The sequence below is a fragment of the Rhinopithecus roxellana genome, chromosome 2 (genome assembly GCF_007565055.1).
Source record: "Rhinopithecus roxellana isolate Shanxi Qingling chromosome 2, ASM756505v1, whole genome shotgun sequence".
Lineage (NCBI taxonomy): Eukaryota > Metazoa > Chordata > Mammalia > Primates > Cercopithecidae > Rhinopithecus > Rhinopithecus roxellana.
Genome location: NC_044550.1, coordinates 181729473 through 181752642, shown reverse-complemented (window position 1 = coordinate 181752642; position 23170 = coordinate 181729473). Strand labels below are relative to the sequence as shown.

Sequence of the window (23170 nt, the reverse complement as noted above, 5' to 3'; positions counted from 1 at the left end):
TTTCAAGACAACAAATATTAACCAATACTTACTACTTTTTAAAAATACTTTGTCACTTTAAAATCTTATCGTTTTTAAAATATATCATATATACAAATCATATAAAATAAGGCATGTTTAATCATTCATTACTTAGGAGATAAAGAAACAGAAGTGCAAATGTTCAAGTTCACCAAATACACTTTTCTAATAACAAACAGATATTAGTATGAAGTTCTGGCTTTACAAATCTACAGTTAAATTAGATGGGGAACAATAAAAGCACCTTTAACCAAAGTATAAAGAACACAAATGCAAAATATTAAAAGGACATATATACTAGAACATAAATTTCAAATCAGTGCACCAGAAAGCTCTATATCTTTAACATTACAACATTTAAAATCTACTGAAATATTCAAAATCAACTATAACATCCTCACTTAAATGATGTACACACTTTTATCCATATTACAGTCCATAACATCAATAAACTGTGTGGTTTTACCACAAACTGGCAAACTAAAACCTACAGGATAAACGTGGCCCACTGCCTGTTTAGAATGGCCTGCAAGAATGGTTTTTACATTTTTAAGGTGCTTATTAACAAGAAAAAAAAAAAAAAAAGCAAAGAATATGTCAGAAAACACAGCACACAAAGCCTATCTGGCCCTTTACAGAAAGTTTTGCCACCCCTGACAAAATACAAATGACCAAATTTTAAGTTACTTTTCTCCATCACTGAAACTCCTTATATATACACTGGAATATGATATACAAGGGAAAAAGTCTTGGAGGTTAAGAAAATACAGGTTATAGCTTACATTTAGGTATCAGGAAATTCCCAGTCTTTCTGAGTTCAAGATTCTTCACCTCTCTTAAGAGGCACTTAAAAAAGATCAGTTTTGGGGACAGGAAAAGGAGGACATTTGAATCTTCTATGAGTTTTCAACTTTTAAGACTCCCCTTCCTTATCACTATCAGACTTTAAGAGGTTGCCTGCCCCAATCCTCTTGCTAATGGGCTACACGATACATATAAAACCTGGTCCAGAACACAAAACAAAATCCCTTCTTCAACAAAACAGATATGGTATATACATACATGTTCTAATTATCTACTGCTGTGTAAGATGATCACCCTAAAACTTGACTTAAAACAGTAACATTTTTCATTATGACTCACGGTTCCAGGGCTGGACCTGGGTCTCCCATGTGGTTGCTGTTAAATGGGGCTAGGGCTGGGGCTGAAATCATCTGAAGCCTTGTTCATTGACAAGTCTGGCTGATGTCTAGGCTGGGAAGATTCAAAGCTGGAGCCTCTCCAATTCTCTCTGTGTGATTACTCATTACTATGGCAGCCACAGAGGAGGCAGACCTCTTACATGGTAGTTTAGGACACTTGTGTCCCAACAGAAAAAGGACTAGGGAGAAATCCAGCATCACATTATTTATTCATCACAAAAGCTTACCTAGGTTCAAAAGGAGGGGACACATACTCTAATCACTGTTGACAGAAGTGTCATATAATAATACATGACAGATGTTTCCAAAATGACTATAGTTTTAAGGATAAATATTTTAATTATATATGTGAAGTGCATTTTTAGTAACAAAAAAATTCATTTAAATAGGTCAGTGTTAAAGCTTATAGTATTAAGTTATAAAACTAATATAAACTGCTTCCTCTGGCCATATCCTTCACTGACTTGAAAAAGTACACCTTCCATACATTTTAATTCTTTTTTCTTAAAGTAGAATGAATTACAAAAGCAGAAACATTTTAATACTCTCACAAGTTACTGCTATTAAAGACAATAATCATCACTGGCATATCCATTTTTAAGAAGAATTATCTCTTTAAGATATGAAGTAATATCCACTAGTTCTAGGTTGACTTTCTTTAACCTACCTGAACAAATGTTTTTAATCATTTCCTTTGTCCTGAAATTTAACATTATTGATATTCTATATAAATAGAAATATGTATGCTTTCAATTACTTCACAATAGTTTGACAGTAGCATCCCAACCCAAGAATAATAACAGTAAACAAAGATTAGAAATGCCAGGTTACGAAAAGGTCTATAAACATACAATTCATGCACTACAAAAATCCTAATTTCTATGACACAAAGCACTTCACATTGAAAGTTTTTTTAGATGTCTACATAGAGAACTATACAGATATTAAAAATAACTTTTTTTTTTTTGTAGACGGAGTCTCGCTCTGTCACCCAGTCTGGAGTGCAATGGCACAATCTGGGATCACTGTAACCTCCACCTCCCAGGTTCAAGTGATTCTCCTACCTCAGCCTCCCGAGTAGCTAGGATTACAGGCGCTCACCACACCATGCCCGGCTAATTTTTGTTATTTTTAGTAGGGACAGGGTTTTGCCATGTTGTCCAGGCTGGTCTCAAACTCCTGACCTCAGGTGATCCACTTGCCTTGGCCTCCCAAAGTGTTGGGATTACAGGCATGAGCCCGGCCTTTAAAAATCACTTTAAATCTCTAAAAAAAAAAAAAAATTTTTTTGAGAAAGACTTGCTCTGTTGCCCAGGATGGAGTGCAGTGATATGATCTCAACTCACTGCAACCTCCACCTCCCAGGTTCAATCAATTCTCCCTGCCTCAGCCTCCCAAGTAGCTGGGATTACAGGCACCCGCCACCAGGCCCAGACAAATTTCTGTATTTTTAGTAGAGAAAGGTTTTTGCCATGTTGGCCAGGCTGGTCTCGAACTCCTGACCTCAGGTTAAAATCTATAAAATTTTGTTCCAAAATTAAGATGTCACAAAAAGATGGATTTTTTAAAATAATGTGCCAGTGCAACAAATAAGCTTAATAAAACAATCCTACATTTAACACTATTTACATTTAGAGTTAAAATTCAAATCCATCCAAAAGTTTTACGCTAGCAGTCTACAGAATAAACTCAGCTCTTGAATGTTGTTTTAAAAAATTCTAAGGATTTAATATGAAAACCTGCTTAAAAAAATACTACTTGATTATTAGGGGCCCAGATTCTCACCTGAAAACAACCAGCTGGAGTAGTCTAGTCTTCAGTTAAGACACAGAGAAGGTAACATGTCAAAGATTTGCATGAGACAATCTGGGTTTGTATCTGGTGAATCAGTGTATTTACTATCACTACCTGAACAAAGAGCATGCTGGCTCTTTAAAAAAAGACAAAACAAAAAACCCATGATACTATTACCTAATGTATTAAGCAAGCACTTTATCTGCCAGATTCTGGCATGCACACATATCTGCAAACCCTGCATAACACTGATCTTAAACTTCAAAAAAATCCAAGGTTCCGTTTAATATACTAAGGCACAGGAACATCAAACTAGTTTTAGTATACAGAATATAATACTTTGGGAAAGAGGAGGAAAGCTAAAGGGGATAATCCTACTCTACTGCAGATTAACTTCCTTGACAGTTGCAAGCACTGTGTTGTCAGATCTTCCACATTTTCAAGAGGACTCTGAAACCCAGATTTTTATTTGGAATTGCATGACTTTTAAGTGCTGCCTCAATTAAAAACGAAACAGTTGGCTGCTAGATTCCATAGTTGGCTGCTAGATTCCTCCGTGAAAGTATAACCATGCGTGAATGTTTTGTATTAATATTATAAATCACAAACTATTAGCAAAATGAGTTCTGAGGTAAAGGTATAGATTCCCAGGATATAGGAAGTAAACAAGGATATAAAAAGAGTAACAGGTTGGGCATGCTGGTTCACACTTGTAATCCCAGCATTTTGGGAGGCCAAGGCAGGTGTATAGCTTGAGCTCAGGAGCATGAAATCAGCTTGGGCAACGTGACGAAACCCCATCTCTACAAAAAACACAAAAATTAGTGGTGCGCACCGCATCTGTACTATCAGCTACGCAGGAAGCTGAAGTGGGAGAATCACCAGAGTCTGGGAGGTCGCGGCTGCAGTGAGCCCTGATTGCACTACTGCACAACAGAGTAAGTTGTGCAGTAGTGCCTGGACAACAGAATAAGACCCTGTTCCCCCACAACCAAAAAAAAAATCATCATTATTTTTAAAGCCTGTTCAAAAACTGACAAGATGTTAGAAATAACAAAGCTAGGCCGGGCATGGTGGCTCAAGCCTGTAATCCCAGTACTTTGGGAGGCCGAGACGGGCGGATCACGAGGTCAGGAGATTGAGACCGTCCTGGCTAACATGGTGAAACCCCGTCTCTACTAAAAAATACAAAAAAAAAAAAAACTAGCTGAGCGAGGTGGCGGGCGCCCGTAGTCCCAGCTACTCGGGAGGCTGAGGCAGGAGAATGGTGTGAACCCAGGAGGCGGAGTTTGCGGTGAGCTGAGATCCGGCCACTGCACTCCAGCCTGGGCGACAGAGCGAGACTCCGTCTCAAAAAAAGGAATAACAAAGCTAGCTGTTTGTTGCTTGGTTGGGGGATTTTTGTTTCAGGTAAACATGGAAACTTAAAATTTACCATAATCTTTACATTCTTGTCCAGGAAGGTCACAAACCTTAACTCCAGGGATACCAGGGTAGAAAATTAACCTTTATCTGGGACAGTCATTTTTTACTGCAGAAGCTTCTGGGTCAGAAGACTGCACTATTTATTAAGATGTGAGGTTCCAGCATCAGACGAAGATTTAGTATTTAAAGAAAGTTAAATATTAAATATATTACACATTTTGTTTTCTAACACAAAGTACCAAAATAAATTATATTTTAACTCATTTAATATAATTTTAGTGGGATCTGGAAATGAAGCAAGATTACTAGAACCTCCCCCTTCTATATCTTGTAATGTACATTGTACATTTAGACTAGTTTCTCAGTTTTTGTCATTCAAAATTTTCATTCCTCCAAATGACGTTTAAAAACTTAGATTTCCCATCCAAAATTGCTGTCTTCTAAAAAATATACAATTTAAGTGCAAAGAAAGCATTTAAAATTTTCTACCTTACTTCTCCTATAGATAAAATGAATATATTGGAATATCAATTACATACTCTATGCTTTACACAGCCGAAACTAAAGTGAACCAGGAAAGGCAATTTTATCCTAAGAAATTATTATAGCGAGAGCCATAGTATATACACAGTCATCATGTGCCACATTTTGGTCAATGATGAAATGCATATATAAACGACAGTGGTTCCATTAAGATTATAATGCCTCATCTTTACCATTTTGATATTCAGATACACAAATACTTCCCATTGTGTTACTACTGCCTACAGTAGCATGCTGTACAGATTTGTTGCCTAGGGACAATAGGCTATATCATACAGCCTAGATATGTAGTAGGTTATACCACCTAAATTTGTGTAAACACACTATGATAACACAACGAAACCACCTAACAATGCCCACCTTCACTGTTAAATGACACGTAACTGTATGTGTGCGCACAACACTCTGTGTGCGTGTGTGTATATATATATTTGTATATGCCTACATGTAACCGTGTGTATAACAGCTGGGCATGGTGGCTCACACCTGTAATTCCAGCACTTTGGAAGGCTAAGGCAGGCAGATCGCTTAAGCCTAGGAGTTCAAGATAATCCTGGGCAACATAGGAAGACCTCGTCTCTACTAAAAATAAAAAATTAGCTGGGCATGCTGGTACATACCTATAGTCCCAGCTACTAGAGAGGCTGAGATGGGAGGATCACTTGAGCCCTAGGAGGTTGAGGCTGCAGTGAGCCATGACAGCCCCCACTGCACTCTGGCCTAGGTGATAGAGGCTGTCTGAAAACAACTGTGTGTATATATACAGTAGTCCCTCACTTATCCAAGGTTTTGCTTTTGAGGGTTAGTTACCCCCAGTCAATTGAGTCAATCACTGTCCAAAAATACAAAAATGGAAAATTCCATAAATAAATAATTTATAAGTTTTAAACTGCGCGCTAAGTGGTGTGATGAAGTTATGCACCGTCCCACTCTGTCCTGCCTGGGAAGTGAATCATCCCTTTGGTCAACAAATATTTGCATTATGTTACCTGCCATTAGTCATTTAGCTAACTGTCTCAGGTAGTAGATCAGCTGTTCACATATGGCAGTGCCAATGTTCAAAGTAACCCTTATTATACTTAATAATAGGCCCAAAGCACAAGAGTAGTGATGATGGCATATTGTAATGACTGTTCTACTTTATTATTGTTGTGGTTGATCTCTTACAGTCCCTAACTCATAAATTAAACTTCATCATAGACATGTACATATAGAAAAAAACAGTATATATAGGATTTAGTAATATCCATTGTTTCAGGTATCCACTGTGGGTCTTAGAACATACTTATCGGCCGGGCGCGGTGGCTCAAGCCTGTAATCCCAGCACTTTGGGAGGCCAAAGCGGGCGGATCACGAGGTCAGGAGATTGAGACCATCCTGGCTAACGCAGTGAAACTCCGTCTCTACTAAAAAATACAAAAAATTAGCCGGGCGTGGTGGCGGGCGCCTGTAGTCCCAGCTACTCGGAGGCTGAGGCGGTAGAATGGCATGAACCCCGGAGGCGGAGCTTGCAGTGAGCCGAGATTGCGCCACTGCACTCCAGCCTGGGCGACACAGCGAGACTCCGTCTCAAAAAAAAAAAAAAAAAAAAAAGAAAAAAAAAGAACATACTTATCAGGAATAAGTCTGGTAGAGGTTGGGGGTGGGGGGAAAAGTGTTGTATAACTTAAACTGAGAAACTCTTAGCTTTGGTTATCACACTGCACATGTCATATAACCAATCAGTTAAGGAAATCCAACCTGGTAAATATTCAAGGTACTGAAACACAATTACTGTATACAAAGAACCCAGTGAACAAGACAGATGTACTCCGGGCCCTCAGGGAGCTTCCAGTTGGGTAATGTAGAAAACATGTTATTTTTAATGTAGTAACTCATTACACATTACTCATACACGTTTTGGATAGATTATTTTTTAACTGTTCTTTGTAGGAAACTTTGTAAAAGCTTAATAAAATTTATACAAGGTGTCAGCAATAACAGAAAAGATGCATATTTCCTCCTTATAGAGAAAAATGGCATTTAATATTAGTTAACATCAACATTGCAACACCTTTCAAATCCAGTTTACTGGGCAAATTATCACCACAGGAATCACAGGGAGCTAGCAATCTGCCCAGTTATATGGGTTTCAGCTTCTAGGTATGAATATTATAGAAGCATCACTATAGATTATAGAAATTAATGTCTTTATTACCCAGATAGGTGCAAAACCCATTAATTCAAGAACTCTATGAACAGGAGTCTTTTCACTGTTCTGTGATTAATATAATTGCCAATTTCTGCAACTTAGACTCATTCGTTATCAAGATCTTAAACCATTTATGGGATCACTTGAGAAGGAACTTAACGTTTGTGACATGACTGAGATTTTTAGAGGGTTTATCCTTATAATTTCCTGTTTCATAGGCAATAAAGCACTTAGAGTACCATTTTTCCTTAAGAGAGGAAGAGCCAAGTATTGATTCTAACTATAAAGCTAGGCGTGCAATGATCAAGTAAATGATACAACCTGTAGGTTACCTAGAACTCTCCCAAAACGAAATAAACAATTCCAGTAGGTAAGTGCTAGTTCTCCATGCAGCCCAGAAACAATCTTTGTTCTAAACTATAAAGATAAAGCACTTACATAAACTTTTTAAATAAAGTTGTTATGAAAATTAAATTAAAAAAAACTAAGCAAATGTGAGGCAAAGAACCTTCTCAAAAGTGGGGAAACGTATCCTATGTATAGACAACAGGTGACATCACTCCTTCCCAATAATAGCTATACAGTTTATGCATTTGTATTGCATTATCACCACTAAATCATTTCTAAAGCAAAACTTTTAAAATCATCTACTTTTCTTCTTCAATGTGCATTACTGCGTCTACTCTACCAATGACTTGTAAATATTTTCACCTTAGACAACGAATTCTTGAGAAGTACTGAATTTTACTTATGTTTGTGTTTGGTTCATTTCGCCCACCACAACCACTACAGACTCCCATATCCACAGCTCATAAATTACAATCAGATGTTTGCTGAATACTTACTAATTAAGAGTACGTATTTTTAATAACTGAGTTAACTAAGTAAAAGCAGTTTCTTTTACTCTCTAACACCATGCAATCCTATGTTCACATTCCTTCTGGATTTCTCAGAAAAAACAAAAAACAAAAAACAAACCCAGGGAGATTTTTTAGCATTTAGTTTAAGGATGGAACATCAAACTGCTATAACCTAAGCAAAGAACTGCTTTAGGATAAGGGCAGTATCTTAAACATATTCCCACCCACTCCACTTTCCAAGCTTGTCTCTATCCTAGGGCAGTTCACTAAAGCATGAAGACCCTCCTGATGTAGAAACCAGAAAAATGAAGAAAAAAGGATCGCAGGCCTAAGTAACTTGACTCTAGAGCCCACTTAACCCCCACAAAAATCTCCCAAATCAGTTAGGCACACAGAAGAGATGTGTGAGACACAGAGCAGCGACCGTTGTCATATTATCAACTAAAATCTTTCCAAGACTATTATGTTAATCTTAGGGTTGAAAAAGATCTTAAAGCAGCATTTAAACTAAACCACTCTCCAGACAGATATTGATCTAGGACCTACATTAACATCTCTAGGGCTTGGAAACTTAGTATATCTTTCCATTATAGCAACATCAGTTCTCCCTACATTTCACTGAAATTTATCCCTCCAACTCTCTATAGCTTGCATCCATTTGTTTCTGACTGTACCCTCTGGGACCTACACACGTTTTTCTAGCATAATAGACCCAGGATTTCTTTGCCAGCCTAAGTCACATAGTTATCTTTCCAAACTAAGTATTCGTTTTTCCAAGTACTATGTTTTTCCAAAATGAGTATTCGAGGAACAAAACGGCTAGTTCCCGTTGCCTACTGAACAGGAACAGCCAGAAGTTATTTGCAGATATTTCTCAAGATTAATAATCTGCCAGTGCCACTTCTTAAACATGCTCACTTACCACACTACCAGTGTTGATCGCGGCATTAGGGGTTCTCAAATTTTAGTCTAACAGAAATGGTTGTCCTGAAAATACGCATTACATCCGCATGCTCCTACCAGGAAATAAACCTAGGAGCTTGCAACTCAGAAAGGCCCCCTCTCAGCCCAAGACAGCTAAACGGAAAATCAAGCGTGAAATCCGGATCAAAGAAAAACCCTACCGAGATGAAATGTTAGGCCATATGGAGACCGAGGAGGAAAGGGCAGGCCTGGTCTCCGCCAATGAGTCCAAGTGTCTCGGTGGGGGCGACCGGCTCCCCAACGAGGCAAGCTAACCTCCCCAACCCCCACTCCCGCCCCGCAACGGCGACCACTGCTCCATCACTCCACTCCCGAGCCCCAGCCTCGCCTCCGCCCGTCACCTTTCTCCGCACTAACCTTTCTCCTCCCGACTGTCGGCCGCCATTGCTCCCCTTCGGTTTCCGCCGCTGCCGCCGCCGCCGCCGCCGCTTAGACGCGACTCGCGCGGGTGCCGCAGCCGCGGCAGAAGCACGGGCCCGTCCGTCAGTCCGTCCGCCCGGCTGCGCGCGTAGCACTTGGCCTCTTTAACGCTCAGCCTTCTCGACTCTTCCCTCTTTTTCCCTTTCTCCCTTCCTTTCACTCCAGCTTCCAGCGGCCTAAGCCTCGCCTCCTCGTTAGGGCTCAGACTCGAGCGAGGGTATGGGGGAGGGAAGGGAAACAGATGGCGACGGCGGGCGGCGCTAAAATGGAGCCTGCTTCCTGCGCGAAACAATCCCGCTCCCGAAATGCCGTGCGCTGTTTACGCTTCATTCCTCTCTGGGAACGTCACAGTGCGGAGAGGGGCGGGGAAGCGGGACGTGCAAAAGAACGTGACTTGACGTCAGCGCGTCACCCTGCTGCCCTCAACCCACTGGTACCTGGAAGGAGTCCTATGCAGGGATTACCCAGGTTGTTCATGGAGTTCCGGCTGTGCTGGCTATACCCGGATGGCGCAATTTTCCAACCTGAAACTCTTAGTGGAGTGCCTGCCAGGCTTTCTTAGCTAGAGTCGCTCTAAAGGACTCCTGATTCAGTTCGGGAAATCGGAGTCTTATTTTTTTTTTTTTTTTTTGAGGCGGAGTCTCGCTCTGTCGCCCGGACTGGAGTGCAGTGGCCAGATCTCAGCTCACTGCAAGCTCCGCCTCCCGGGTTTACGCCATTCTCCTGCCTCAGCCTCCCGAGTAGCTGGGACTACAGGCGCCCGCCACCTCGCCCGGCTAGTTTTTGTATTTTTAGTAGAGACGGGGTTTCACCGTGTTAGCCAGGATGGTCTGGATTTCCTGACCTCGTGATCCGCCCGTCTCGGCCTCCCAAAGTGCTGGGATTACAGGCTTGAGCCACCGCGCCCGGCCCGGAGTCTTATTTAGGACAAGTCTGGGTGAATCCTTTATGTTTACCAGATGTGCTTTTTTAGTTGGGGTTCCACTCTTACTCAAAGGCAATGCAGCATGCAACCAGCTCCTTTGTAGTCACAAAAGCCTACTAGTTTTTGTTCAAGAGGGATTCTCGCTCCGCTGGAGTGTAGCGGCGCCATCTCGGCTCACTGCAACCTCTGCCTCCCGGGTTCAAGCGATTCTCCTGGCTCTGACTCCCGAGTACCTGGGATTACAGGCGCGCGCCACCATGCCCAACTAATTTTTTTTTATTTATAGTAGAGGCGGAGTTTCACCATGTTGGCCAGGATGGTCTGGATCTCTTGACTTCATGATCCACCCACCTCGGCTTCCCAAAGTGCTGGGCTCACAGGTGTGAGCCACCACGCCCGTCCTAGGTTTGTTTTTAATTGGGGAAAGAATTGTATCGTAATGTCTTTGTAATTAACAACTAATGTAAACATGCATCAAGGCCCTGGGGCACAAAACTGATTGAAGCAGACCATCCAGGAATCGAAACTACAGAAGAAATGACCAATAGATGCATAACTACATAGTGTGGTAAAATCTGCAAGAGAAACTTGCTTAAGATTCATTGTCCAATGGAAAGAAAATCTAATTTTGCTTCCCTGAACTATAACTGAATTATAAGGGTAAGAAAAATCTGCAAAAAGGTAACTAAGTAACTTTGGATATGAAGACAAACTGGCAAACTAATTGCATATTCAGAGAAAAGTAGTCTAGAAGTCTAGAATGTGGTACCACTTTTTTTTTTCTTGAAACTTGGTCTCACTGTCACACAGGCTGGAATGCAGTGGTGTGATCGTGGCTCACTGCAACCTTGGGCTCAAGTGATCCTCCCACCTTAGCCTCCCCGGTAGATGGAACTACAGTCATGCTCCGCCACACCCGGCAAATTTTTTGGCATTTTTTGTGGAGATGGTGTTAGCCATGTTGCCCAGGCTAGTCTCTAACTCCTGGGCTCCAGCAGTCTTCCCACCTCGGCCTCCCAAAGTGCTGGGATTACAGGTATGGAGCCACCAGGACTGGTCCTGTTTCTAGGACCTTAATTGGACATTAATTTGAATATATGAACACACACACACCACACACACACATTAAATAATATCTGATGATCCTGAGGAATTGCTATTTGTATTTTTAGTTGTAATAAGTTATTTTTTTAAAGAATTTCTTACAATTTCAAGATTGATATGAAAATATTTGCAGGCCAGGTGCAGTGGCTTCCACCTGTAATCCCAGCACTTTGGGAGGCTGAGGTGGGCGGATCACCTGAGGTCAGGAATTTGAGACTAGCCTGACCAACATGGTGAAACCCCGTTTCTACTAAAAATACAAAAATTAGCCGGGCGTGGTGGCGTGTGCCTGTAGTCCCAGCTACTCGGGAGGCTAAGGCAGAAGAATTGATTGAAGAAGGGAGGTGGAAGTAGCAGTGAGCTGAGATTGTGCCACTTTCACCACAGCCAGGACAACAGAGCTAGACTGTGTCTCAAAATAATAATAATAAATATTTGCAAATGAAATTATATGGTATCTGGGATTTATCAAAATAAACTGGTGGCAGGTGTAGGAAAGTGGGTGGGAGAATAGATTAAACAAGTCTACCCATGAGTTAATAATTGTTGAAGCTGGGAGATACACATGTGAAAGGAAAATCTTCCCAAAATCACGAAGCCAAAGGAAGAAGTCAAACTGGTGATTGATGTCTCATATATCCTTAAAATGTATAAAATGAAGCTGTGCATGAACACGTTGGGCACATGTCATCAGGACAGCTTGAGGCTGTCATGGGCTCTTAACCTTGGCAAAATAAACTTTCTAAATTGATTGAGACTTGCCTCGGATACCTTTTGATTTACACATACATTAGTAGATATTATACTCTCTTCTCTACTTTTTGCAATTTGAGTTTTCTTTAATAATTTTTATAAGGAAGAGCAAAAGAAAACAGCCAAGTAATTTAGAAGATATCAAAATGCCATTTTCCCTGATTCTACATTTGTCCTATTGGAACTAAGGTGGAATTTTTAATGTAAATAGAATTCCACATGTGCATCTTCGTTATTAAAATAAGTTTATGGGGCCAGCTGCAGTGCCACATGCCTGTAATTCCAGCCCTTTGGGAGGCCGAGGCAGGTGGATTGCTTGGGCTCAGGAGTTTTAAGACCAGCTTGGGCAACCTGGCAAAACCATGTCGTGCACACCTGTAGTCCCAACTTCTCTGGGGGCTGAAGTGGGAGGATTGCTTGAGCCGGTGAGGTTAAGGCTTCAGTGAGACATGACTACACTCCTGCACTCCAACCTGGGCAACAGAGCGAGACCCTGTCTCAAAAAATAAACGGAAGTAAGTTTAGGTTAAACTAAGAGCACAGCTGTAAAAAAAAAAGTGGTTTTTAATTCAGTTATGTTAGTAAATAGGAAAAGTTGTTGAGATTATAAAGAATGAACTCTAGATATGTTGAACATTGGTCTGAAGGTATTGTATAGTGATTAAGAGAGTAAGCTTTGCAGTCATAATGACCTGGGTACAATTTCCAGCTCTGTCTCTCAATAGCATGAGACCTTAGCGAAATTAACTTCTAATCTTTAGTGTCTTCATAAATGGGAACTTAGAAATAATTTCTGAAGGATTGTTACAATGTTTCAAATGATTTTTTTAAAGGCAGTTAAGTGATCAATAAGCTGGAGCTATTGTTATTTTTATTGTTCCTGTAGTTCAGGAAAGATTGATTTTTCTAACAATTATTGTTGGTGAACTTAAACAGAAAATGTAATATTGAGTGACTCAGATTTTTGGCCTAGCTATGGGTGGAAATAACTTTCTGGGTAAAGATGCTGAACTAAAAACGTACAGCTGAAAATCCTCTTCAGACCTGAGGGATCATCACAATATTATTGTAAAAATATAACAATGAACATGGGAGTGCGGATATCTCTTTTGAGATCCTGATTTCAATTGTTTTGGATATATACACAGAAATAGAATTGCTAGATCATATGGTAGTTCTATTTTTGAGGAACTTCCATACTCTTTTTTTTTTTTTTTTATAGTCACTGCATCGTTTTACATTCCTGCTATGGTGTATAAGTATTCCAATTTCTCCATATCCTTGCCAAAACTTGGTATCTTTTGAAACAACTTATACATATGTTGAAAGATGAATGGGTTAAAAAACATACGGTTTATACATTCAATTGAATACTATTCAGTCTTAAAAAAGAAGGAAATCGGCCAGGCACAGTGGCTCATGCCTATAATCTCAGTACTTTGGGAGGCCAAGGCAAGCCAATCACTAGAGGCCAGGAGTTCGAGATTAGCCTGGCATACGTGGTGAAACCCCGTCTCTACTAAAAATACGAAAATTAGCCTGGCGTGGTAGCTCGCACCTGTAATCCCAGCTACTCAGGAGGCTGACAGGAGAATCGGTTGAGCCTGGGAGGCAGAGGCTGTAGTGAGCCGCGATCGCACCACTCACTACACTCCAACCTAGGTCACGGAGGAGAGACTGTGTCTCAAATTTAAAAAAAAATTAAAAAAAGGAAATCTTGCTGTATGTAACAACATGAATGACCCTGGAGGATGTTATGCTAAGTGAAATAAATCAGTCGGAGAAGGACAAATACTGTACTGCATGATTCCACTTTTATGAAGTATCTAAAATACTCAGATTAATGCCAGGGACTGGGGGGAAAGGGAAATGGGGAGTTGCTGTTCAACAAGTATAAAGTTTTATTCTGCAAGACGAATAAGTTATAGAGAGCTGGTGTACAATATTGTGCCTACTGTTAATGTTACTGTATTCTACACTTAACATTTTGTTGAGGGTAATTTCATGTTCAAGGTTCTTACTATAATAAAATGTTTTTAGGCCGGGCGCGGTGGCTCAAGCCTGTAATCCCAGCACTTTGGGAGGCCGAGGCGGGTGGATCACGAGGTCAGGAGATCGAGACCATCCTGGCTAACACGGTGAAACCCCGTCTCTACTAAAAATACAAAAAACTAGCCGGGCGCGGTGGTGGGCGCCTGTAGTCCCAGCTACTCGGAGGCTGAGGCGGGAGAATGGCGTAAACCCGGGAGGCGGAGCTTGCAGTGAGCCGAGATCGCGCCACTGCACTCCAGCCTGGGCGACAGAGCGAGACTCCGTCTCAAAAAATAAAAAAAATAAAAAAATAAAATAAAAATAAAATAAAAATAAAATGTTTTTAAAAAAACCTCAATAATTACCAAAAAAGTATTTCAATATGTAGTGAAAAGAAATATAATGCTTCTGAAGGCAGTTCCTTTTATACTGATAACGAATTGTGAATTGAGATGAGTGGAATTTTGCAATAAAAAGTGTCGAGAGCATTGGGCAATATTGATGTCAATTCTACCTAATTTCATCTATAGATTCAAAACAATCCCAACCAAAACCTCAGTGTGCTTTTTAACAGAAATTCACAATGTGAATAGAAATTTACAAGGAAATGTAATGGACATAGGATAGCCAAAACAATTTGGGAAAACAATAACAGTTTTGGAGGACTAGCATTACCTGATTTCAGGACTTATTATAAACTTATGGTATCAAAACAGTGTGGTATTTATGTAAAGTAAGACAAATACATCAACAGATCGGAATGCAGTGTCCAAAAGTAGAGTCACAAATATTATGATCAATTGAATTTGACAAAGGCACCAACATAACTGAAATGTGCAGAAGGATAGTCTTTTTGACAAATAGTGTTGGGGCGATTAGATATACACATGGAAATAAAATGACCGTGACCCCTACCTTACATAATACATAAAAATTAATTCAAAATGGATGATAGGTCTAAATATAAAAGTTGTTTTAAAACTTCTAGAAGAAAACATGGGAGAAAATTTTTACCACCTTGGAGTAGGATAAGATTTCTCATATAAAATAATCACGAGTCCTAACATTTTTAAAAATTAATATAATTGCAGCTCAAAAAATTAAAATGTTATGATCTTTAAAGGATGGTAAATGAATAAATAAGTGAATAAGGCACATCACAGACTAGGAGAAAATAGTTACAAAACATTTGTCCAACAAAAGACTCATAGGATATATAGAGAGGACTTGCTACTCAATAAAAAGACAAATATCCCTATTTGAAAAAATACACAAAAGACTTCATCATAGAAGATGTGTTGAACGGGCAATTATCACATCATTGTCATCAGGAAATTAAGCCATAATGAAATATCACTTCAATCCCACTGGAATGGCTAAAATTAATAAGATTGGAAATAGCAAGTTTTGCCCAGGCATGGTAGCTCACACCTGTAATCCTAGCACTTTGGGAGGCTGAGGTGGAAAGATTGTTTGGGCTTGGAGTTTGAGACCAGCCTGGGCAACATAGTGAGACGTCTCTACAAAAAATTTTAAAAATTAGCAGGGCATGGTGGCACGTGCCTGTAGTCCCAGCTATTTGGGAGGCTGAGGTGGGAAGAACTCCTAAGCTTAGGTGAGCCCTGATTACACCACTGCACTCTATCCTGGGTGACAGAGTAAGACCCTGTGTCAATAAATAAATACATAATAAAAAAAGAAAATAGCAAGTGTTGGCAAGGATCTGAAGCAATTAGAGCATTTATGCTTTGCTAGTAGGAATATTTTTACCACTTTGGAAAACAGTGGTAATATTTATTATGAATCTAAACAAGTTCTTATCATAGAACCCAATATTTCTCCTCCTAACAAAAATAAATTGTGTCATATTTATCTATCAATCAAAATACTGCTCAGCAATAAAACAAACTACACATGATGACATGAATGAATCTCACATATATGTTGAGTGAAAGATGCTGGACACAATATGGTTGAGACAACACTAGTCATTAAGAAATAAATCACATTTGTGGTTCCCAGGTGTAAGATTGTTGGGGGGAAGTTTAATGGCAAAGGAGCATGAAAAACCTTCTAGGGAGATGGAAATGCTCTATATCTTGACTGTTGTGGTGGTTACGTGGATGAATACAAAGACTCTCTCCTTGACCAGACTTTAGTCAGGCTCCTCTGATCCCTTTTGTCAACTGGACCTTGACCTTAGGCTTCCATGTCTATATTTGTCCAGTTTTAGCTAGAATTCTGCTAAGTCACTTTAATAAGAGTCTCTTGCTCTTGATAGCTGATCACATTCAATATCTGATCAAATTCATCATTCTCTACCTTCCCCCAGATGGTATCTGATCACCCTAACCTGCCTTTAGAAAGAATACTATCAAATCAGTTTAGCAAGAATCTCCTCTTACCCCTTGCTATGATTTGAATGTTTGTCCCCTCCAAAATCATGTTGAAATTTTTTTTTTTTTTTTTTCTTTTTGAGACGGAGTCTCGCTCTGTGGCCCAGGCTGGAGTGCAGGGGCTGGATCTCAGCTCACTGCAAGCTCCGCCTCCGGGGTTCATGCCATTCTACCGCCTCAGCCTCCGAGTAGCTGGGACTACAGGCACCCGCCACCTCGCCAGGCTAGTTTTTTGTATTTTTTAGTAGAGACGGGGTTTCACCATGTTAGCCCGGATGGTCTCGATCTCCTGACCTCGTGATCCTCCCGTCTCGGCCTCCCAAAGTGCTGGGATTACAGGCTTGAGCCACTGCGCCCGGCCCATCATGATGAAATTTAATTGCCATTGTAACAGTATTAAAAAGTGAGACCCTTGAGAGGTGATTAGGCAATAAAGGCTCCACCCTCATAAGTGGGACTGATATTAAGAAAAGGAGACTTCAATTGTCTGTTGGCCTTTTTGCCTTCCACTATATAATGATGCTGCAAGAAGGCTCTTAACCAGACGCCAGCACCTTGACATTGAGCTTCCCAGCTTTCTGCACTATGAGCCAATAAATTTCTATTCATTATAAATTACCCAGTCTCTTGGGCGAGGCGCAGTGGCTCACGCCTGTAATCCCAGCACTTTGGGAGCCCAAGGCAGGTGGATCACCTGAGATCAGGAGTTCAAGACCAGCCTTATCAACATGGAGAAACCCCATCTCTACTAAAAATACAAAATTAGCCCGGCATGGTGGTGCATGCCTGTAATCCCAGCTACTCGGGAGGCTGAGACAGGAGAATCGCTTGAACGCGGGAGGCAGAGATTTCAGTGAGCCGAGATTGCACCACTGCACTCCAGCCTGGGCATGCAAAGCAAGACTCTGTCTCAAAAAAAAGAAAATAAATAAATAAATAAACAAATAAATAAATAACGCAGTCTCGGGTATTCTGTTACATGCAGAGCAAGACTCTGTCTCAAAAAAAAGAAAATAAATAAATAAATAAACAAATAAATAAATAACCTAGTCTCAGGTATTCTGTTACGGCAGCACAAAACGGACAAAGACACCCCTAATGTTTTCTCTTAGTAATTTTCAATCCGCTGACCCCCACCCTATTCATTGGCTATAAATCTCCTCTTGTTCACGCTGTATTCAGAATTGAGCCCAATTCCATACTGAGGTTTATTTTCCTACAGTTGCAATAATTACTAAATAAAATTTGTTTTTTCTGCTCTAGCTACCGTTCAACTGTGGTTTTCTTTAACAGTGTAATGCAGCAGAGTCGTTTTTGTTGTGCCAAGTTCCTGCCTGTACAATTTAGCATATGTTGTAGTTTTAAAATAACTAACAATTTACCAATACATTTACTTATAACTTCTTTTTCACGTATATTATCTTATTTAACATTCTGAAAAAGCTTGTGATTTAATTACAATAACGGCAATTATATTTTTAATTGAAAAATAAAAGGAATATTTAAATATCACTGGGTATTCTTAAATTTGGAAATATATTAATCTTCAGATTTAAGGCCAGGTATCTAAGCCTTTTCTTCCACACCAGGATGTCAACGTTAACTTTTCATTTAGCTTTTACATGTACCACAGAATGCAGCCTTGAATCCTTTAATAGCAATTATATTGGTTTATTGAGTCTCATAACAGGAAATAGACTATCAAAATGTAAGTACTTCCAAAAAAGGATAGAATTTTACAAAGCCCTTTTTTGGAAAACTTAGTTAATTATCTCTGAGATTTTTATAGAATTCTGGAATTCTGAAGTTGTTCTGCTTACTTTTGAGTAATATTGGTAGCTGACATTTTCTGAGTACTGACTGTGCCCAATCTGCTCTATGTGCTGCCTATATTTTACCTCATTTAATTCCTATAACAGTCTTATAAGGGATTATTGTTATCTTTTTTTTTTCTTTTTTTTTTGAGACAGAGTCTCTCCTACGTGGCCCAGGCTGGAGTACAGTGTGCGATCTTGCTCACTGCAACCTCTGTTTCCTGGGTTCAAGCGATTCTCCTTCCTCAGCCTCCCAAGTAGCTGGGACTATAGGCAAGCACCACCAAGCCTGGCTAATTTTTGTATCTTTAGTAAAGGTAGGTTTTTGCCATGTTGGCCAGTCTGGTCTCGAACTCCTGACCTCGGCCTCCCAAAGTGCTGGGATTACAGGCATGAGCCACAGCTCCTGACTTGTTAGCTTTACTTTATTAGGAACTAAGTTTCTTCTGAGTAAACATTTAGTCTTTTTGTTGTTGTTGTTGTTGTTGAGACAGGGTCTTGCTCTCTTGTCTAGGCTGGAGTGCAGCGGCATGATATCGGCTCACTGCAACCGCCTCCTCCTGGGTTCAAGCATTCTCCTGCCTCATCCTCCCAAGTAGCTGGGATTACAGGCATGTGGCACCATGCCTGGCTAATTTTTTGTTGTTTTAGTAGAGATGGGGTTTCACTATGTTGGCCAGGCTGTTCTCAAACTCCTGGCCTCCAGTGATCCGCCTACCTTGGTCTCCCAAAGTGGTGGGATTACAGTTGTGAGCCATCATGCCGGCTTCTTAGTGGCATCTTGATACAGGGTGTGCTGGATATCTCTGGCCCCCCGATCAGTTTTCTACCTTGCTCTGTACCTTAAGAATCTCATCCATAGGGACTACACAGTAATTGTTTATCTTCTCTTAGTTTTGGTTGAGTTCAGGCAATTGAAGATAGGAAGAAAGTAAGGGTTTTGAACTATTTATTTTCGTGACTCCCTCTATGTAGGATTAACATAGTAGGGTGGCTCTGTCTCTCTATCCATGACCTCAGTTCCTTGTCAGCCGTATCTATACATCTATTCTATTTGGGTTCTGGTAACTCTGCCCTCCACTTGCCCATCCAGGCCTAGGGTAGTGCTATGGAATGAACTCTATTGCCCCCAAATTCATATGTTGAAGCCCTATTCCCCAATGTGACTACATTAGAAAATAAGACCTTAAGGAGGTTATTAAACTTAAATGAGTTCATAAGGGTGTGGTCCTGATCCAGTTGGGTTAATGTACTTATTAAAAGAGACAAAAAGCTTGCTTTCTGTTCTCATTCAGGCACCAAGGAAAGGCCATGTGAGGACAAAGCAGCTGTCTGTAAGCCAGGAAGGCAGCCCTCACCGCATATTGTACGCTACTAGAATGAACCTTGATCTTGGACTGTCCAGTATCTAAAACTGTAAGAAAATTAATTTCTGTTGTTTAAGCCATCCAGTCTGTGGTATTTTGTTGTGGAAGCCCAAGCTGACTAATTGGGGTAGTAAGGCACTATCTTATATAGTTTCTCAACACTCTGCCCACACTTTTGTAAAGAGTCCCTTTATTAAACTTCCCCTAATTGGCAGTTCATGTTAATTGTTTTGTGATAGGATCCTGATTCATACAAAGGAGACAATCAGAGAACATTACCCAAGCTAAGAAGAGTGCCTGACTCAAATATTCTTCTCTCCCAGAACTTGAAGGCATAATAAGAGTGCAACTTATTTCTCTTGGTGATTAGGCTTCAGTTTCTGGTTTGAAGTATATGAGACTGCTGTAACTCATGCTCTGTTCTTTTGGCCCATCCAGTGTATGGCAATTTCTTATAAGGATCACAACCCACTATCTCCCCACGCTGACCAGATTCTTCACTTCAACTCTTGCTGGTACTGTGGATTTTTCAAGACTCACACATGTGCATACTCCATTTGACCCCAGCACTGGCCTTTGCAGTGGTGACTCCTTGGAGAAAAACTCACTCAGTCCATGGTTAACTTGCACACACCTCCAGAGTTATGTGGGCATTTCTGGTTCTCTTCACATCTTGGGAAACCAAGAGACAATCTCTTAGGCTCCCCCTGCTTAAACATGCTACTTAACCATTTTAACCCTACTGTGGCCTTCACATTGGCTCTAGGCACTCTGCTTCCAAAATTCCAAACAGGAAGTGGGGTGCAAGTCCTATGTACTTTCACTTAATGTCTCTGCAGACATTCAGAAGCACATTTCCACCCAATTTCCCTCTGACCCTCTTCTTGGACAAAGTTTTTGTGATACCACTTTGATGATAAAGAATCTAGTGAGGCCTCAAGATACAACCTAAGAAAGAAGGTCAAAAACTGCAAACTAGAAAGAATATTTAGATTTCTACAACTTTTGTAATTTCTTGTGTATGTGACGTTTGTGTCCTTATACCACAGAGATTACCAAAACAAGCACCAAAGGGAAAAAAAAGATGATCACCACCACCACCACTATTTAATAAATAATGTGTTTAGCATAACTTCAGGATGAAAAAAGAAAGTTAGAGCTGGTAGGACAGTGATTCTAAGACTTCTAAGAGGTGATTTCCAGAATGACTACTCCAAAGAGAAGAGGCAAGTAAACTGCAGTCCTCAGGACCTGTTGCTAAGAAGAAAAGAAACTCTCAAGAGTCAATTCAGATCTGAAAAATATTGGACTAGGTCTTAACTCTGTGAATTCCCAAAACACACTTGAAAATATAATCTGTCATACATTTTCTCATTTCTTAGGAGTATAGGCTTGGGCATAAGATTAGCATTTTAGCAAACATTTACTGCTTAGAAGCTACATGAACTTGGAGAAGCATAACATAGAGGTGAAGAGCCCTGGCTCCAGAATTAGGGATGTGGCTTGAATCCTCGCTCTGCTACCCAGAGCAAATTATTTACTTCTTTGAACCTCATTTTGTTTTCTTTAACTAGGATAGCTAATCTAATAGTTTTTTCTTCATCAAGTGATATGTGAAGTACTTATCACTAACCTGTTGTGTGTATGCATATTAGTACTAAGTACTTCAGTAATTGATCATTATTATTATCAAGCTGAGAAAATTCTCTTTACTCTTGTGAAAGGAAAATAAATCTCAGGACCCAAAAATCACTAAGCAAAAGGAAAGTCAAGCTGGGAACTGCAACGGGCACACCTGCTTCCCATTCTATTCCTAAATAAAATAGCTACAAAGACAAAAAAGCTACATACTTCCCTCCCAGTTTTCCCACAAGGAAATTCCATGTGAACAAGAGACAGACATAACTCAGACTCATCCTGTGCTCACGTGAGTCAGAGTCCAGCCTGGGCAGTGCAGTGAGGCCCTGTATCTACAAAAATTTAAAAGCTTAGCTGAGTGTGATTGTAATTGGAACTCATGCCTGTAGTTCCAATTACTTGGGAGGCTGAGGTGGGGGGATTGCTTGAACCAGGTTGCTCAACGCTGCAGTGAGGTATGACACTGCCACTGCATGTCAGCCTGGAAGATAGAGCCAGATCCTATCTCTGAAAAAAAAAAAAAAAAAAAAAAAATGCTTGTAGAATGTAAACATGAGGCCCTGTCTCTACAAAAAGTCACTTAGGTGTGGTTGAGCCCAGGAATTTGAGGTTGCAGTGAGCTATGATTGTGCCATTGCATTCCAGCCTGGATAACAGAGTAAGATACTGTCTGAAACAGGAAAAAGAAACAAAACAACGTTTGTATGTGGGTATGTTTTATTTCGGTGGGGCTGCTATAACAAAGTATTACAGATTGTGTCTTCATATTTTGGAAGGGGAAAACAAGCTCATTGGGGCCTCTTTTATAAGGGCACTTAATCCCATTTATGAGGGCTCTCCTGTCACAATCCAATCACCATCCAAAGGACCAACCTCTTAATACCAACACTTTGGGGGTTAGAATTTCAACAAACAGATTTTGGAGGCAGAGGACATAAACCGTCTGACAGCAGGGCTTTTTAGAAGTGTCATGAATAATTAAATTGTAATCATGGTAGCCAAGTCATGTGTCAGCTTTCTTATAACTTAATTAGAATGCCAAATACTGTGGAAGAAACAACTATATTGCAAGCAAATGTGTTATTGTTACTTTGAAGGAAGTTATCTTCTAGTATAGTAGAAGTAGTAGATATTGTAGTGGGGTAAAAGGTATTTTCTGACAATGGCTCCTTTTACCAGTAGTGAACTGGTAAATGTTTAACAACCAGCTCTCTAGAAAAACAAAACAAAACTTATTTGTAATGTTTGTCAATTTCTGTGGTGTAATTACTCCTACCATGACCAATTTCAAACTATCAATGTGACATCATATCACTGAACACGGGAAGAAATGCGAAGTAACACAATTTTATAGTATTTTCACCATACAGATGCAATAATTATAAATGTAAATAACCTTAAGAACAAATATTATTAAGTTATAGTTGAAAGAATCAGGAAGTGGTAAATTTTGAATATTTATTACTTTTGTATTTAATATAATTTACTTAATATTAGTAACTCTGTATAATTTATCTTTTAATAATCCCTATGTTTAACAACCAATCTACAAAAATTTTAAAAATTTAACAACTCACTCTTATAAGTCATTACAAGCAAGCTTCAGCACACCACTATGCTTAACTGCCCCTCAGATACACAGCACTCATAGCCATAGACGTATGATGTTATAGTATATCCTGGCCACAGCTGATGAGAGTAA

General features: G+C 39.9%; 1 protein-coding gene across 2 annotated transcripts in view; it reads right to left on the bottom strand.

Annotated features, from left to right (window-relative positions):
* The window catches only part of YTHDC1 (YTH domain containing 1), a 38144-nt gene extending 28381 nt beyond the window's left edge, over positions 1 to 9763 (bottom strand). For both annotated transcript variants that reach the window (XM_010365554.2, XM_010365555.2), the window contains exon 1: positions 9378 to 9763. In XM_010365554.2, the coding sequence (XP_010363856.1) occupies positions 9378 to 9405 (28 nt within the window). In that variant the 5' untranslated portion in view covers positions 9406 to 9763. The remainder of the gene's footprint in view (positions 1 to 9377) is intronic.
* Between the last annotated feature and the right edge of the window lie 13407 nt (positions 9764 to 23170).